This window comes from Lynx rufus, unplaced genomic scaffold, assembly GCF_022079265.1.
Source record: "Lynx rufus isolate CCGP_SWC_20201006 ecotype Redwood Valley unplaced genomic scaffold, mLynRuf1.p SCAF_8, whole genome shotgun sequence".
Classification (NCBI taxonomy): domain Eukaryota; kingdom Metazoa; phylum Chordata; class Mammalia; order Carnivora; family Felidae; genus Lynx; species Lynx rufus.
The window spans coordinates 64,774,061-64,793,198 of record NW_025814896.1 but is presented as its reverse complement, the minus strand read 5'-3'; the positions used below and the strand labels follow the sequence as shown (position 1 = coordinate 64,793,198).

Below are 19,138 nucleotides of genomic sequence, written 5' to 3'. Positions count from 1 at the left end.
TAAATAAGATAATTGTGTGATTGAGTTTTTAAAAACTCCCCCCTGGTCGCAATCCAGTTTAGCAACCATTTATTCAAAATTTCTCTGGAAAGGACCTATTTTGAAAGAGGCCTGGAGAATAGCAGCAGTTAGATGTGAGCCCCGATAAAGGCTCACTTTTCATTCATAGTCAGAGCCTAAATGTGCTCTTCTTGTACCTAAACAGATAATAAGCACTCAGCACACTCCTCCTCCTTGACACAACACATTGAGACTAATCACACATAATTGGAGAGGAGGAGCAGAGGGCTGGCCACGCTATTGTGTCCAGAGGACAAACGGTCAGTTTATGAGGCTTTGGGCTGATGTAGTCATTTCTTATACATCTACAGGGAAAAAAACATCCTGTTGAAAAGGAAAAAGAGAACGAGAGAGAGAGACAGAAAAAAAAATGGCAGATTGAATACAATTAATTTGAGGGAGGTGAGAAAGATATGCCTTTATTTCTTTCTTTTCCCAACCAGGAAAGAATCATGATGTTAGCTGTTTACAGGTTAAAAACTACCACCACAAAGTAAAACAAAGACCAAGATATTTTCTAAAAGGGCTGGCGGGGGTGGGAATCAACCAAAAGAAATTCTGTCTCAAAAGGAAAAATATTTAGGATTCTCATAAGTCCAATTCAAATCGCAGGCTGTTTATAGATATTTGAAGACAAACAAAGGTTTGGCACAAGAAGAGCAGACGATAAAAGGAGGAGTCCGGCAAGGCTGGAAATGACGTGAGGACAGGTGGACTCCAAAACCCACATGTGGAATGTTGCAAAGGTGGTGGTGGGCGGGGGGGGGGGGGGGGGGGGGGGGGGGCTCACAAATCTCAGGGGGACTCAGGGAGCCTCCTCAGGGAGGATTTAAAAAAAAATCCCATCCCAGACTTCTGTTTTTGTGAAAATATTCCCTGTGCACTTGGTGTTTTCTTCGTCTTTTGAACATCTTAATCTTCTATCCATTTTTGGTTAAAATAAGCAGAAGCGGGTAATGAAGGTTTTCTTCATATACATCCTGGTTTTCCTTTTTCAACTGAAAACAATAACAGAAGAAAAAAGGTAAGGAGACTCAGATTAGGAATTTTGACCAGTAGTTTTGGGGTTTTTTTTAAATATAATTTATTGTCAAGTTGGCTAACATACAGTGTATACAGTGTGCTCTTGGTTTCGGGGGTAGATTCCCATGATTCATCGCTTGCATACAACACCCAGTGCTCATCCCAACAAGTGCCTCCTCAATGCCCATCACCCATTTTCCCCTCTCCCCCGCCTCTCCCCCATCAACCCTCAGTTTGTTCTCTGTATTCAAGAGTCTCTTATGGGTTTGCCAGTAGTTTTTCATGCCGAATGCAACGAAGACTTCTTACCCGAATACATTGTTCTGGAAAATAAATCACAAAAAAGCAACTGAAAGTAGTTTCAGTGGCATTGGCGTGATAGTACCATGCACCAGGCTGGGATGTTTCCTGGGAGGGTGGGAGGGGTGGGGGGGGCAGGGTAAGGAGGAAAGGAGGAGAGCAGGGTGGTTTTTTTTTCATAAATGACAGTATTTGTGACCTCTATGAACTGTGAGGCACTTCAGTGAAGGGAAAGCTGGAGGCTCAGTCATCTGCACCAGGCCAGCCATTTGGCATCGAAGTTTCTGCTCTGGGTCTACTGTGTCCCACACCTGAGCCCCAGGAGCAAGGAGGCCAGGCATTTCAGATCTCTTGGAGACTGGCAGCACCTGGGCACAAGGGACAGGTTTCCAGGCGTAAGACATTTCAAAGGCTCTCCAGCTGCTCTTTGGGGGGGGTTAATATTAATGATAATTCAAAAACTCTTTTCTCTGAGGAGGAAAACAGAGTCCAACGATAGAGCAGCAAGCTTGATACCATTCAGGTGAAGTTCTGAGGGCCTTTCCGTGGTAGTTTTAAAAATCCAATCAGGGTTCTCAAATCTAGAGTACTCTTTTCCTCATTCGGCCAGAAGACTTTGACGGTCATATTTATATGTCCCCTGGCAAAAAATATTTTGCTATTTATAAAGACAAAAATTAGTATTTTGACATCGGCGTTTCTGAGCCAATTGTTAATTCAGTCTTTAAGTGATAAGGATCAGAAATAAATATTTCTTTTAATGATACACGGAACCACTTCTTTTATTGTTTTGAATCAGATTACCTCCCCTCACCCCACCGCCCCCCCCCCCAAACTACATGAATGGCTCCAACATGACACTTTCCTGGATTAGTATAGGTCTGGGGCATATTAACTTGAATTTTTTCATGTTTCTTCTAAATCATATTCCCAAACTGTGACACACCCTCACCGGTAAGGACCAGGAGCAACGGGCTGGCTTTACCTTCCTCACTGGGGAACAGAAAGCCAACCTCGCCTGTACTCTCTAATCCATTTTCACAAGAAAAGATGGTGGTGCAGTCACTGAGGTAAGTAACTTCCTTCTGTTTTCTTAGATGGGACTTTGCTTTGTTTACAGATGATTAGTTGCCTACTTAGAAAGATCCCCTGGAATTTTGTTACCGCCAAAGTAGTGACAGTGTTAATCCCCAACACACGGTCCCTTAACATCACTCTTAAAAAAAAAAAAGGCCAAGAAAATGGCTTCACAAACTTCCCAATCCAAACCCACTACCTAGGTAGGGCCTGCCAGCTGTAAATACCTTTGTTGCCAGCCGCCCCAGTGATAGGAGCTCGCTGACATACATTACAGAGGGAAGAGGGGGTCAGGCTAGCTCGGTTCTTCCTCAGGGATTGGGGATGGAGGAAAGTTGATTACTCAGCGTGAGTCAGCTGACCTACTCACTCACAATGCACTAATATACAGAGACTCAAATGAGCTCTTTATATAGTCCCCGAGGTAATATGTGGGATAAATAATTCTTCTGTAAATATGGGTTAGAAATCACTTTTAACTTGGATTCTGTGCTGACCTCTGGAGGCCAAAGCAGAGGCTTCCTTGCTAGAAGGGGCCAGGGGCCAGCCCCGCACTGACTGTGAGCCCTTCCTGCCACGGGGAAGAACCAACGCCCCTCAAAGGCATCACCACACCCCAGCACCAGATCATTTCTGAACCAAGTATGTCATGTCAGGGCACCTGAACACACACAAGGCTGTTGGGAAATACTTGCTGTCGACGAGGGAATGTGATGTGGTCTAAGAGTAATTCCATTTGCTCAGGCTGTACTTCTCTGCTCAATTGATAATTACAATTTTAAGAAATGAAAACCACCTTGAAAAAAAATGAACAAAAAGCAAATTGCGAATAAAACAATTTTTCAATTTCATCGGTTAAAACAGGGTCTTTGAGGACCCAACTAAATTACATAGCGGCTATTAGTAACATTATGCTTTACTTCATAATTGGATGTAACACGCTCACCCTCGCCACGGCGCTGAGCGAGCAGCAGCACTAGGGACAGAGTTCAGACTGTTTACCCTTTACAGTATCCACAATTATCAACAGCACACCACACAGATTATAAGCACCAGCCACTTGTAAAGTGGCATTTTGAATAGATAAGCAGAAGTGCAATACGGCCATGCTTTTAACACAATGTACCGACTTCACAAATGAGCCCAAGGCTGTTTTCACCGTGGAGTCTACAAAATACAGAAAATAAACACACCGGTGGTTTTGCAAAAGTTAAAAAAACAAAAACAGAAACAAACCCCAAAACCTGTGGCATGTAGATTTCAAAGACTGTCTGCATGAATGAGAGTATTTTCATCAACTGATTTCAAGCCAGCGGTAAGCTCCAAGTGAGGTCTCCACCTTGAGAAACAATTTGCTTATCTTAACATCCTAAAGGTTTTGAGACACGGGCAAGGCACGGGATTCCTAGCCTGGAGGAGACCAAGAGGTTGGGAAGGAGGGAAGTGTTCTATTTTTCTTCCCCGTCGCCTGGAGGAACAGAAAGGCAATATTTTTTAAAACACCACACCTTCGGCCGCCTGGTTCCTGAGCACGCTGGCTGCATGGTGTGGGCACAATTTAACAAAAGCACTGGCAGAAAAGTGCAGAATGGCACCGTTTTGATTACAGGCTTGCTTTTTAACGGAAATAAAATTTCACAGTTAACAATGAGAGGTGAAAAGTTTAAGAGGCAAAGCTGTTCCTCCTGATCACTGACTGTTAATCAGCTTCATGGGTGGTTGCCTAAATCTGTAGATTTTTTTTTTTTTACCTTCCACTACTGCCAAGATTGTAACTAATTTTTTCCCCTGTTGTAAGAGGAGGGGTGGAAAACTCAGCATAGAAGCCAGCTGTGTATGAGTGACGTGAGGCACTAATGCAGAGGGCGAAATTAAAATTCATGAATCTCTTCACAACCATTTGTGTAACAAGATTAAGACGGGACAGCGGAAAAGAGCGGCATTATCAGGCGTCTTACAGTCCTCCAGCTGGTTACGCTCTATTCCAACACAGTAGGGCTAAGAGGATAACACGCAGCCCGAAGGAAAACGCTGCTCCTCCGTTTGCGAGCAGGCTCGGCCCAGGGACCGTGGGGCTTTGGCCAGAGACGGAGAGGAAGAAAGCTGATTGCCGCGCAAGATGGAAAACTTTTAAGCCCTGGCTATTAGCACGCGGCAAACAAAAGCGGCCAGGGTGGAGGTTCCCGGCGGCCGCGCGGTCCCCAGCGCGTCCCCGGAGCCCCGGGGCGGGCGGCGGGCAGGGGCCCGAGGGGGCGCCCCGGAGAAGAGCACCGGGGCTCGGCGCGGAGCAGGGGCGCTCCCCGCTCCCTCCGCCTTGGCCCGCGGCCCTGTCTGGGCGGCCTTCCGTTGCAAAGGAGACCTCCACGTGCGAGCCGGAGCCGGGTGGCGCCGCCCCGACACACCCGCCAGGCGGCACACGGTTATCCGCGCCGCCGCCCGAAGCAGGAGGGCAGGGCATTCTGTGCTTCCGGGGCAGAAGGGACCAGAGGCGCTCTTTTGCTAGAACACCAGACCAGCTGCAACTGCCCCCCCCATCCTTAAAAAATACACATCTTGGGTTCACGTTGGTACCGCGTAGTCAGGGGCGCCCCAACCCTGCAGAATATTCCCCTGGCGGCTCCACTTGCTGAGAGCCACACGCAACTCTTAACTCCTCATAAGCTGAGGCGGAGGGAAACTGTTTCTTAGCCCAGGGTCAGCAAAGTGGAGAGTTTTAACTTTTGAGCAATCATGAAGAGATGAAAACTAAGGCCGCCTGGTTATTTGTGGAAATTTACTTCCGTGGGACCAACCAGTCCATGGTTATTTACGGAGTACTACCTACCTGTGGGTACGTGACACAATATAAATACAAGAGGCATGTCTAGCGATTTATGGACCGTGCTATGCTTAGCAGGGTAGTGTACAGCATTGAAAATAGAGGCAGCTGCTGTCCGCTAGCCGCTGACAATCTAAAGTTCTAGACAAAGGAGACGTGGCCACGAAGGACTCACGTGGCCCAGCACACTTCCAATCTTGCAGGGAGGACACGGAGGGTATCAGGCACCACGCTGACCGTCTCCGCTGGTGGACAAACCCTTGCCTTTGCTCTCCTGATCTGTGACTGAGAAACCGAAAGCATTTGTTGTTCTAGGGGGAAGGTGAATGACAAGGCATTTAAGCAGCCATAGGCTGATCCCTGTAGCTCTAGCCCGATCCAGGAGAGAAGGCTGTTCTTGTCCCTTTGGGTAGAGGAGAGACCCTTCCCCTACCTGGTAAAGCCCTCAGAGGCTTTCCTTTTATTCTGGGGAGGGGTTGCAAAAGGGAAAAATCTCATTCTGGAGAAGCAGGTCCGATTTGAGTAACACGCCATTCTCTTTTTATTTTCTGACTGTAAGCAAAGGGCAATCCCACCAGGCAGAGGAGGTGATTTAACCCTTTCAGTTCACAAAGCATGGTTGTTTCCTCCCCCACCCCCACCCCCACCCCCAGGGGGGCTAAATGAAACCTTAGACACCCAAAAGAGTGAACCCATCTCCACAGAGTAAGGATTTTCTTCCTCGTGCCTGAAGATCAGATCCACTTTGCATATAATTTTTCAAAAGTCAACATACTTCGACATTATATCATAGTCCTGGATAATAAAGAATGCTCTTCCCATTTTCTCAGGAGAAAATTAAGGTCAGGGCTTAACTTTTCTGCGTTCACAACTTGCAAAATCATGACAAGTTCAAAGTCTCTTGCCAAGGTCAGACTAGCTCAGAGAAGGGAGATTTCTGTAAGGCACAAAATTACAGAAGTAATACATGTTAGACTAGCAAGTGTGATATGTATTAGCAAAGGTGAGATTCCTAAAAAGTTTTCAGTGGAACGCTTGCCTCTCAGTGTCCTATACTGCTCTATACTTATAAATAATAAAAAGGCTGATAACATTGCTTTATGTAAGCAAGCTTAGAAATCACTCTCAGATAAGTGCTTTTGACCTAAATCTTGTACCTCCTCGATCTGACATATAACCTCACAACTGTGAAATTCTGTATGAGATTTAACAGTCTCAAACTGCCAACTGACCCAGCCATAAAGCAAGCAGAGATAAAGATTTACAGTCCAACATGATACAATTAGACATTCACCTTCTATTTATTTCAGTGCAGCTGAGCATTTAACCTACTTAAAAGCCGAAGGTTTTTCATTAAAATATAAATGCTTGTTTATCATTCATTCTATGCCACCTCCCCTGCATCCTACAAATTAGTCCATTATGAATGAAAAGATTAGTTTGTTTCAGAGAAAGGAGTAAACAGGAATGGTTTCTGTAAAATCCTTCTAGACATGCAAAGATAAAAGATGGCTTTACCACACAAAAATAATCAGATACAAATAGCTGTTCAGAAGCAGCACACCTAAGGAGTGCTTTAATCAAATATTTAGGTTACCTGCCAAAAAGACCATGATCTCTTCAAAATGCAATGCGGATTAAAGTGTTATCTAACATAAGCAGAAAACTAACCTTGGAGTGGAAGTTTGAAATGTGTTCATCATAATTTTCATGTCTTTGGATAGAGAAATCAGCTTTTTCAGCTAGATTGCAAAACTGGTTTAAAGTATTCCCTCGGCGTGGGGCGAATACCATTGCTTTCCCCTAGAACATTAAAAAGGAAATTCACACATTTTAAACCTGGAAGGCAACCAAACACAACAAACATTGGGTAAAGCATTTAACGTACTGCTCTCAGGTAGAAAACACAGTTGTTCTTGGAGACATCCACACAGGATGGGCATTCACAGCGAGAATAATTTTGAGGACAGATATACATCGAGCAAGAAAAAATACGTGTATTTCTCATTCAAATGTTGCTGTCTTTCCCTTTTCAACTAACGCATCTGATAAATAAAATGTGGCCCAGAGTCGGTATTCTGTACGACACACACCTCTCTTGGGTCCAGTGGTTCAAACCATCAACTAGATGTTAGAGTAACTGGTCCACGGCAGTGCTACCCACCTTGTGACTCCTTAGCAGCTACCAGCTTGTCCACAACACAGCTCCAGTGTGTGTGGCAACGGACGCCTAGGGACGTTAGTTTATTACTGTGCCCTGAGAACTCAGTTCCAAGAAATTCTCCACAGAGACAGCTAAGTGCAATCTCTGTTGGAGAATTTTGCTCTTTGCTACCAACAGCCTTCTCCGGGACCATGCTGTCAGAGACAAGGCTACCAGATCTTGGTTTCCAACTTCATCGAATCCTTCATGATAGTCATCATTAGAGCAAAGCAGCTCCTTGCGGTACTCAAATGATTGCTTTCCAAAGAAAGTGGTATAATGAGGGTCGCCGGGCTTTTCCAAATAAACTGCACAACCTCATGAGCTTGTTGCTGTGGAAAGGATGGAGGGACTTGAGTAAAATCTACACTGGATTTCAGAAGGCCATTGGACATGAGACTCCACGATGTCCGTTTGCCGACCCTTGGCTGCAAGCGGACTTTTCCGCGCCCTCTTGAGACATGCACAGAAGAGCTCAACTTCCAAATCCTTTCTTTTTGTTCAAAAGATGACCGTACGCTTCTGTTAACTTCAAGGTTATACTTCACCTCTGTGAAATGCTTCTTCAGGTTTTGAGGGGGTCATGAAAATATTTCTTATGAAAGGTGGTTTCTCATTTATTACTGCCACCTATTTATGGAGTGTCTGGGATAGGCGCTCCATTGGCCTCATTTGCTCTTCATGCCACCCGGTAATGGAGGTGTTATCAGCTCCATTTTTACAGCATGCTCCCAGTGGTTGAATAATTGGCCAAGATGACACAACCGGCAAAAGACTGGAAACTTACCGGACTCCAGGGCTGATGCTTGCTCCACGACACTACACTGCCTCCTTATTAGTAATAGCGATGGCAATAATAATAATAATAGCTACCAGTGTGTTTGGTGCTTCACCAACCTTCCCTTCCATCCCATCAACGGTACCCTCAATGACCTTGTGTGGTAGACATTACATTTCACAGATGATTAAACATGCAGTGAAGGCCTTGAAGAAGACGAGGAGGAACTGCGTGGCAGAAAACGTTCTGGGCTTAAGAGAGTCCCCACCATGACACAGCTGTCACCTCAGGAAAATTAGAAGAAGGAAAAAAAAAAAAAAAAAGCCGTAGAACTGTTGAACGAGAAGGGACCTTGGGGATGACGTAATCCAGTCTCCTCAGTCATCCCAGCCGACCCACCAAGGTTTCTCACTCACCAAATGGGAAGAACGAAGCTGCAACCCCCCCCCCCCGCCGCCAACTCCAGTAAGTTGTGAGGATCGAATGAGATGACGAATGTGAAAATAATCTGAAAATCAAGGTTATGTCAATGTAAGACTAGAGACATCTACACCATTTAACAGTGCCAGAGGGATTCTATCAGTTCTTTCTCCCTCTCTTTCCCTCATCCACCTGCAAGAAAATACACTGATATAGTGTCCTGGACATCAAGTGTGTTTTCATACTGTGTTTACACAGACATGTGCACACTCAGGCACATAATTATATCAGCACCAATCACGCCACCACACTTCAGGTCCTGTCAGCTTTTCCAATATTAATCGCTATTTTCAGCGTTTTCCAAACTTAGCAGCAAAAATTCATTTTGATGTGAAACTAGATATAATACATGGTCTCGGCAGGGGAGCAAAAGTCTCCATTAAAAAAAAAAAAAGGAATACTAGTGGGTCATTTTAGTCATTTCTAAGAGCTGGTGAATAATGGAAGTTGATTTATTTTCTTTTTTTTTTATTTTTTTTTAATGTTTATTTATTTTTGAGACAGAGAGAGACAGAGCATGAACGGGGGGGGGGGGGGTCAGAGAGAGGGAGACACAGAATCCGAAACAGGCTCCAGGCTCCGAGCTGTCAGCACAGAACCCGACGCGGGGCTTGAACTCACGGACCGTGAGATCATGACCTGAGCCGAAGTCGGCCGCTCAACCGACTGAGCCACCCAGGCGCCCCAGAAGTTGCTTTATTTTCAAGTCACCTGCAAAAATTGTCTCACAGTTAAAATTGAGGAGTTGATTTTTTTTTCAAGATTTTATTTTATTTTTTTTTTAAGTAATCTCTACACCCATCGTGGGGCTTGAACTTACAACCCTGATATCAAGAGTCGCATGCTCCAACAACCGCGCCAGCCCGGAGCCCCTGAAGAGTTGATTTTTAACAGTTATTATCTGAGCTACATATCATAATGTTTACAGGGCTACAGGGCTCTTGGCTGGGTTGGTGTTTACATTTATAAGCACATGCTCCCCACCCCCACCCCTTGCTGGTCAGGGTGAGCTGTAGGGGGACCCAGCTAAGCATATGGCATTCCTCTCCGCCCAGACATCTCTCCCTCTCTGGGTCCCAGCTTATCTGTCCTTCCCTAACCACCCTCTAGAACAGCAGCTGCTTCCCCATCATGCTCCCCTCCCCTCCCCCCTTCACTTTTGTTCTTAGCGCTCATCACCGCTAACACACATTATATCCCTGTTTGTTACTGCCAGTCACCTTCGGCTAGAACGGACGCTCATGACAACGGGATCTTCTAATGTTTTATTCACTGCATTTTCTCAGTGCCTAGCATATAGTAGACTCTCAGTCAATACTTGTCGAGAGAATAAACGAAATCCAGATGTTGAGTAATCTGAGAAATGCAAGTCTTAGGGAATTCGAAGGCCACATTCTATTGCTTATTCTTCAAAAAATGATCTTCCCCAGGAAGCTTTTACAGAGTCCATAGCTCTGATGGGATTTCAGAGGGCAGCCTTCTGTGCACAATACTGTGCCCACAACAAAGAGAAAGGGTGAGCAGTAGTTTTAATCTCTAATTACTCAGTTTTGAGTTTTAAAATGCTTTCTTTTTCACTTTATTGAATACAGACAGACACCTTTGAGGTGTGAATCAGTATTTGGGAGGGACAATAGTACATCATCCATTCATTCAATAAACAGCTGCTGAGTGCCAGCATCCACCCCATAAGGAATGATTTTAGAATTCCCTGTCCCCAGTGGAGCAGGACACTGGTACAATCAGAGGAATATGCCTTACAATTTAGGCTGCAAAAATCAAAACAAGAAAAAGAGATATAGATTTCAAATTAGCCCATCGCTTTAGAGAAATTACTTTCAATTTACCAAAGCCCAACTTTCTAGGCATTTGAAGTCCTAGAATCATCTTAAACTCAGAATGAACACTCAATTGAACGTAAAATTTTGACTGATGGGCAGAAATTTGAGAGAATTCATTTATCCCTGGAGAGGAGAGAGGAGTAGTTCCACTAAACAACAATGATATTGTTTACATCGTGAGCTCAGTTGTTGTTATTTTGCTACACTAATCTATACTCATATATTAAAGGGTGTGTGCTTCTGGAAAAAATAAGTATGCTTCAGATTTCTTTTAAAAGGAATACGCTATGCCGGTGAAATGCCTTTATTCCTGTTTCATTTCCAGACAACCAACTATTAAATACCGATTACATGTTTAAGCTTATGTTTATTTTTTTCTTTACCTGGCTTCTGAGATGCTGCCTTTGCCTGCTTCCTCCCCTCCATCTCTCTCAACCCCATTCCCTGGCTTCTCCACCTGCCCCTCGGTCTCCAGGGATCTGCCTACTTTTTCTTCCTCTTGTGCTCGATTCTAGGCAATCGTATGGAAGTCCACGACTTCAGCTCTTACTGATACATCAACACTTCCAAATATTTATCTAGAGCATTCACCCAGGGCCCACCCATGTTTTCAGGTGCCTACTAGGTCTCTCCAGGAGGATGTTCTGAAAATACTTTTTTTTTTTTTAAGTAGGTTCCATCTGGAGCCCAACTCGGGGCTTGAATTCACGACACTAAGATCAAGACCTGAGCTGAGATCAAGAGCTTAACTGACTGAGCTACCCAGGCGCCCCATGATAAAGGAGATGATTTTTGTTTTGTTTTGTTTTGTTTTTTAAGTAGGCTCCATGCTCAATACGGGCTTGAACTCACGACCCTGAGATCGAGTCACATGCTCTACCAACTGAGCCAGCCAGGGGCCTTTTGAAAGTACTTTTAAACTATTCTGTCTACAATGGAACTCGTACCCTTGGCCACAAACCCCTTCCCATCCCCATCCTCCCACCCAAACACACTGAGTACCTACTAGGCCCCAAGCATTTCCGTACCCTTCACCTTCAAAATGAAGTTGGAAACCAGGGAATTGTGGCATTGCCTGTAAAACCCTCCAATGCCACACCTGCATCAGTGTCATTTGCTGTATATGATTTTCAGACTGTGTTTGAGTTGTGTCCAGGGTGACATGGGAGGGTGAAAATGAGACCAAGAGCAGAAGTGCTAATATTCTCACATCCAATCTAACCACAGCTGCTTCACTTTTATCTGTCTTACAATTGGGGTGATGGCTAAAAACGTTTTGACCGAAGGCTTCTCCCATTTAAAAAGAGTTTGAAGACCATGACATGGGTCCCACCTTTCTGGGAAGGCAGGCAAAGTCTAGCATGACCCGACCCATGACTCTACCTTCAGCCCCGGCTCTAGCCCCTCCCCCATACCCACTTGGAGCTCCAATCAGGCCAAACTCGTTGTAGTCCCCCGATTTGCCCTTTCATGGACCCCATGTGTCTTCAAACTTGCAAACATTCCCTTGGGTGAAATGCTTCTCTTACCCCCAGTTCTTTGTCTGCCTGGTAAACCCTACTCCTCCTTCAGCACCCAAATTAGACACCCTGTCCCTGGGATGTCTTTGCTGACCATCCCTGGCCTCAATGCTGTGCCTCCTCCCTTTTAGCCCCTTTTGCCCTCTGCTTCCTCACCCACACCTCTGGTATATCCTTAACACACCATCAGGTAATTGCTTGCTTGTTTGTCTCTAACACTAGACTGGGATCTCGTTCAGGGCAAGATTCCATTGTACCGTATTCTATCCCCAGGTCCTAGCACAGCATCTCAGCATCTGGCATCTGAGAGGTACTCTGTAAATGTCTGCTGAATAATTCCTCAGTAAATATCTACTCAATTCTCTCTTTTCCATCTTCAGATCTTCTTTAGCTCCTAACTATTCAATCTCATGTACAAGTTGGTCCACGAAGGTGACCTGAGGAGATTTGCTGCTTTCCAGCTCTCTCATACTCCACTACAGCCTCTATGCGGGCCAGTCGATCTTTCTAGAACCCACATCTGACCACCCCACTGCTCAAACACTTTCAGTGGCTCTCTATGGCCCATATAATAAAGCCCAGTTTCTTCTCATAGTGTCCTCAGCCTTTCATAAAATGGCACCCCAAACTAACTCTTTAACCTCATCTTCTGCCCCTCCCAACGCTAACCCCAAAACCACACAGATTCTCACACTCCAGCCAGAGCAAACTTTCTGTTGACCCCAGAATGCAACATGCTGTTTCATGCCCTGTACCTGGGAGCATCGTTCCTTCCACCTGGGATGTGGGATGCTTCCTTTCAGTCCCCTTCCCTTGAAGCTTAGGATGCTTTACTATTAAAGACCAGAGTCAAATGCCACTGCCTGTACAGAAACCTTCCTCAGGCAGTCAGTCACTCTTTCTGGTGTACCTCCTCCCCAGTACCCATCACACTGCACTGTAATTCCTGGTGGTTCAGGCACTCATCTGCTAAACTGAGATTCTCAGAGTGCTCATGATACATATTGACACCCCTACCCCACATTCCCAGCAGAGTGCCGGGTAGTTCGTAGTTGCTTAACAAATGTTTATTGCATCAAGACAGAGTCCAAATCTTGACTATCACGTTCTAATGAAGGTGTAAATTAGAAAGACTATCAAAGCAAATAAACTCAGCATCACATTATATATGACCAAAGGCTGGGCTCTTGTAGGCCATTTTTCAGTGTCCACTGGGGTTCCACCTGTGAGTGTGGTACATCTCCACGACCGGATTATAAATTCTTTGGGGGCAGAGACTCAGTACTACATGTGCTGAACAAGCAGCTGGGTAGACTTCAGGAAAGAACTTCTAGAGCCAGCCTCCTACTCTGAGGGTCTTAAAACAATCTGGAGATTCTCTATTCCTACAACTGGGAGAGGCAGGTATGGCTGAACCCGGTTTCTCACCAAGAACAAGGGAGGATTTGTTGGGTCTCTGACCCAGCTGGCAGACAGGAAAATAAGGGCCCTTCAGCACCAGCTCAGTTCATTGCCCTGAACCCACACTCACAAGGCATTTTCCTGAGATAAGCAAAAACAGAGGTTTGTACAGATGTATGCAGAGATGTTGGATTTAAAAAAAAAAAAAAAAAAGAGGAGGAGGAAATCTCTGCTCTTCAAAAACCATGTCCGTGATTTACATGCATAGCACTCTTGGCATACAAGCAGGGCTCCAGGAACTTGGTGGTTAGTTAGGGCCAGTTTTAAAGGTTAAATGAATCCCAAGATGGCATTTCTGAATTTCCGACAACTGGTTAGCGGCAACGAGCTGGAGAGCGGTCAACATGGCATCCCCATCCATCTCTTTGCGCTTCTGAGTAAATTCAGACCGTCTAGCTGGCTTGGTGTCCCTCCCTGCACTGAAAGCCATTTCAGAGAAATATTAGTAGATGCCATTTGTGGCTTGTCATTTCCAGGCTAAAGTTCAACTTGCAGGTTGCTGTGGCTGTATTTTAAATTACATTCTGGTCCTCTGATATCAGACATTGCTCATGTTCTTTGAAGAACACAACAACGGGGGGTCACCTATCAATCAGCAGCAACAAGAAGCCACTCATGGAAGGGAAACAGATGGGGAGGGGACGCTTTGGAGCAACACTGCTTCTTAGAATAAGTACATTTTGCCAATTTCATTCCTTTTTAGTATCTGTTCTTTTCTTTTCACCTTTTAAGCTTGCTAGAGAGTTCCCTGTACATTCTGGCAGGACGCCAGCATTCTATAGCTTCTCTCAACCAGCAGGTTGAGGAAAGTTCCCATTTGGGCCGGCGAAAAAAATTTCCTGCTGAAATTTGGGGCTTCGTGTAATGACTCTGCAACTACAGGTGTCCATCTGGCTGAGGATCTAAGCTCAGCCCTGGGATTTGACATCGGCACTGTGCCATGCCAGGAGCGCACCTTGGTGGCTCAGCTCTCTCCGGGGTCTGTTCTTCTCACTCATGACCACACTACAAAATCTGAAAAGCAGGGGCACCTGGGTGGCTCAGTCGGTTAAGCGTCCGACTTCAGCTCAGGTCATGATCTCGCAGTCCGTGAGTTCGAGCCCCGCGTCGGGCTCTGGGCTGATGGCTCAGAGCCTGGAGCCTGCTTCCGATTCTGTGTCTCCCTCTCTCTCTGCCCCTCCCCGGTTCATGCTCTGTCTCTCTCTGTCTCAAAAATAAATAAACGCTAAGAAAAAAAAAATTCAAAATCTGAAAAGCAGGGAAACTCCTCTTCTCCATCCACCTTGTTTTGCTTCTGGATCGTGTGACTCCAGACAGCTGATTTGCCTTAGCTAGAAATCAAGGAACATACCCGCAAATGGCAGAGTTCATTTCTTCCCGCAGCTCACCCCTTGAAACCTCACGTGACAATTCCTCCGTTATTGCCATCTAGCACTGATCTCTCTCCTCTCACTCTATCTGTAGCAAAAAGTGTCATCTTCATCCATGTGGACAGTCCTCCTGGGACCGAGGGGCCCGCTGCCAGGCATGCAGGACCTGGGTGCAGGGGAGACGCTGTATGTCCAGGTATGTGCAGAAATCACCAAAGTTTGGGTCAAGGGAATGGTGTATTCCCCTCCCACCGGCATATCTGCAAGGAAATATTCTGTCCTCACCACAGTCAGAAAGTCTCTCTGGATCTTCTTTAAGAGCTAAAATATATTCAGAGCCAGTGGTGTGTGTGTGCTAAAGCTTTCTGATGCGTTGGCTTGTTCCCTCCCCATTTTACACATGGGGGAAACTGAGGCTTCATGAGATGAACCCAGTAAGTGGCCACATCTGAACCTTAAACTTTCAGACTACAGAGAACAAGCATACCTTCCCTCCAGAAGAAGGACTTGGTGAGAGAGATTGAGTTCCAGAGCCTGCTAGTGTGAACTCGGGCCTAGATTCATGTCCCACACCACCCTCCATCGGCCAGGTCAAGTGTCCCTTTGGACAAGTGTCTCATGGGTATTAACCCTGACAAGCTAATAGAGCAATAACAAACAGCCAGTTTTCATCCTGGAGCACATCCCATGCACCAGGCACTGGGCTGGGCATTTACATATGCAAATATTTTACATCAGCCGGAGGTAAGACTTACTCCTCCCTCACCAGGAGGTGATGAAACTCTGGGCTCAGAGAGCCTTGATAGTAAGCGCAGACTTGGGTTTTGTATGCAGATATTTGTGACTTCACCCTCTAGCTTTACCTGCTTTCCCAGCAGAAACTGGGGCCCTCCTTGGCATTTGGAAGCATTTGGCTGAAATAGTTTTCACAGAGCACCCTGAGAACTTGGCTTTTATCTCCCACTGAATTTGCTGAGCCTTGAATTACCCAGAACTTGGGATCCACTAATGGAGCCCCCCAACTTGTTTCTTTGTGGGCCTCTTGTGACACCTTTTTATTTATTTTTTATTTTTTATTTATTTATTTTTAAATTTTTTTCAACGTTTTTTAATTTATTTTTGGGACAGAGAGAGACAGAGCATGAACGGGGGAGGGGCAGAGAGAGAGGGAGACACAGAATCGGAAACAGGCTCCAGGCTCCGAGCCATCAGCCCAGAGCCTGACGCGGGGCTCGAACTCGGGGACCGCGAGATCGTGACCTGGCTGAAGTCGGACGCTTAACCGACTGCGCCACCCAGGCGCCCCTTGTGACACCTTTTTAACACCAGGGCTACAAAACCATGGAGAAGTTGTCTGGGCTCAAGAGAACGTTAAAAGCAGTTCTAATTGTAATGGAATAAACTTCTCGTGTTCTCTTAGTCTTAGATAGTGATTTCCGCAGGAGGAGAGCCTATGGCAGCAGAACAGCCAGTCCTGAGACCTAAGAGGGGAAGGGGTCAGTTTTTGCTCTGGTTACCCGCCCCCGCCTCCGGGTAACCAGCCCACTGGTACAAGATACGGAGCTCCTGGTGGCCACTGCAAGTCTATGTGATCCTTCTACCACCCACCTGATGGAGGCCCAGGAAGTGCAAGTGCCTTGCTTCCAACGGGGAGGAGATTCCTGGGCGGTAATTTGGCCATATCCGTGCGCCACCCACAACTTGGATTTCCCCTCTCATGGCGGGTCTCTGACACCTTGCGAGAACACCCAGCAGCCTTGGGCATCAACCATCCCATGAGGGGCCTAAGCCAGGCTCTCTACTCCCATTTCGAATGCTGCGGTTCAGGGCAGGCCTCTCTGATTTGGCCTTCCTGCTCCTCACGTAGAATGGGCAAGTACCACCTACTCCAGGGTCCTGCCTCGTCCTTCTCGAGCTAACGGTGAGTATCGGCTGTCACTAGGAGGGCCGCTCCGTGGAGCCACACTTCAGGCAAGGTTCAGGGTTTACTGAAGGGTGTAGAAGAAGCTGCTAGAGATTCCAGCCCAATCCGCATTTAGGACTATCCACAGCCTGGACGGTTTTCCATTGGAAATCATTCGAAAGATTTACAATAGATCCTAGGTAAATCATGCAAATCTCTGACAAATGGAGCATTTGCCACAAATAGGCTTTGAAGGGTGTTGGTGAAGTCCTGTCTGTGCAGTGTGAGATCCAAGAGTCCTTGAAAGCATTGTATTTATGTATGATACATTTTCACAGAGGCCTTTACATCCGAGAATCTCCATGCCCTCTCTGAAAATCCTGACCTTGCAAGTGCTCACAAGAATCACCCAAGGCTAATGGTGGGGGTGGGGGGGGGGGGATGAGGAGGCTCCCAATTACTTCTTCTACCCTCAACTTGGGCTGCTCACTCAACCATGGCAGCAGCCATCAACAGCTTGGAGCATGCCCCTTCCTTGCCTCAAGACCTACTACCCACCTCACAGGGGGAATTGAGAAGGCCAATTTAATTTAATTGATTACCACTTACCAAGCTGTGGTTACTCCTCTGAGAGGCCTATTTAAAGTTTCTGAGCTACACAGAGATAACAGAATAAAAAGCAACAGCATAAGGCAAAGGACGATTATCAAATTGCTCTGGGAACCTTCAATGTGAATAAGATATAAAAGAAAGATTGAAAGGTATTAGTCCATAAGTCTCATCGAGGTCAGAGAACTAGAGCAAACCTTCTTAAAAAGACTTTTGAAACAAAACTTTAGAAAATACTTTTACACACACACACACGCTGCAGTCCTTTCTCAGACAAATATGAGTACCTGTCTTAGAACTGCATTAACATTGTTAACCTATTTTAAATTCCTAGGGCACAGCAAGAGTCTTACATACTTATAAGATTTTTTTTTTAATGCATGAGCTTTAAACTTGTTTTCTTACTTTAAATAGATGTATATTAACTCTCCGGTTAGGCTGTAGGACCTCCTAGCTTAGTGGAACAGCCCAACAAAATAAGAATGGCTACAAACTCTGTAATTTACTCACAGGCATAAATGGATATATAAATGTAAAAATGTGCACAATATTTTATGCCATGCTTGGCTTCATTGTGACCTAATGTTTATAATATGTAAATAATGGCTTCCTTTTAAAGCAAAGAACTTTTAATATACAGATTCATCTGAAGTCCTATTTTTTTGATATAAACAGAAATAAAAAGAAAAAATATTCTTTTGCAATAAATAAATACCCAATGACAAAGGTTACCATTGAAGGGATTTAAAATGACAGAAGTCAACAGAAAACTTTCAATATCATACTTCTACTTTAATATGAAGATATTGTTATCAAAGGAAAAGACTCAAGAAATTCTTTGATAAAAATAATCTCACACTATCTTTGAAGCGGTTTCATTTATTTTACTACCCACTGTGTTCCTTATCAGAAGGCCAAGGGTAAGAAGTTTCCTAGTTGTGATTAGGAAAGAATCTGATAGATCAGAAGACCCAATTGAAGTTGGACATAATAAGTATTAAAGTATTACATGACATTAATCCTGCCATTCCATTACTCTCTCCATCTTTGTGCACAGACTAATTATTCTGAAGCCAGTGTTCAGGAGAAAATAGAAACATACTTACTCTGGGCTGGAGTAATCTCTTTATTGCATCAACAAGGCTGGCTCTGTACTGGTCCAGAAACAGGCTGACATTGAGAAGAGAGAAGAATCCAGATTAAACTGGGCTCCAAGTCTAATGATACTAATGGAGATAAGTACAAGACTAATTACACATGTTTACTCAACACTAAAAAAGGAGAAATTGTTTCCTTCCATTCAAGTGTCTCACTGGAACAAAAAAAGATATTGTGGTTGGTGTTATCCACCCAAAGCCAAGTCATCAACATGCAGTTGGCCAGGATTCACACATGACTGGGTCATGTGTGAGTGATAAAGGGACAATTTCTAAGCTGCCATTTGGGGGGATCATCTGGTTGAGATGTAACACTTCCTGTCATGAGAGCCTAGTTTCTATAGACCTGGGCCATCAGCCCACGGAGGGCACTATGAGGCCACCCTCCAGAAACAAACACCAGCCCTCTGATGCCCAAACCACAGAACAGATCTCAGGTGGTGATGGGTTTTAGTGACTAAGAGCAGCACTGAGGTCAGACTCAACCACTGACCTAGGAGTAAACAGTTCCAGAAACAAAGACCAGGTTTAGGCAAGG

At 45.2% G+C, this 19,138-nt stretch overlaps 1 protein-coding gene across 1 annotated transcript in view; it reads right to left on the bottom strand.

The window, feature by feature from the left end:
* Positions 1–836: 836 nt before the first annotated feature.
* CAMKMT (calmodulin-lysine N-methyltransferase) overlaps positions 837–19,138 on the bottom strand; it is a 408,013-nt gene continuing 389,711 nt past the window's right edge. The window contains exons 9-11 of the mRNA XM_047068184.1: positions 18,550–18,613; positions 6,950–7,081; positions 837–1,058 (exon numbers count right to left, since the gene is read on the bottom strand). Of these exons, the coding sequence (XP_046924140.1) occupies positions 981–1,058; positions 6,950–7,081; positions 18,550–18,613 (274 nt within the window). The 3' untranslated portion in view covers positions 837–980. The remainder of the gene's footprint in view (positions 1,059–6,949; positions 7,082–18,549; positions 18,614–19,138) is intronic.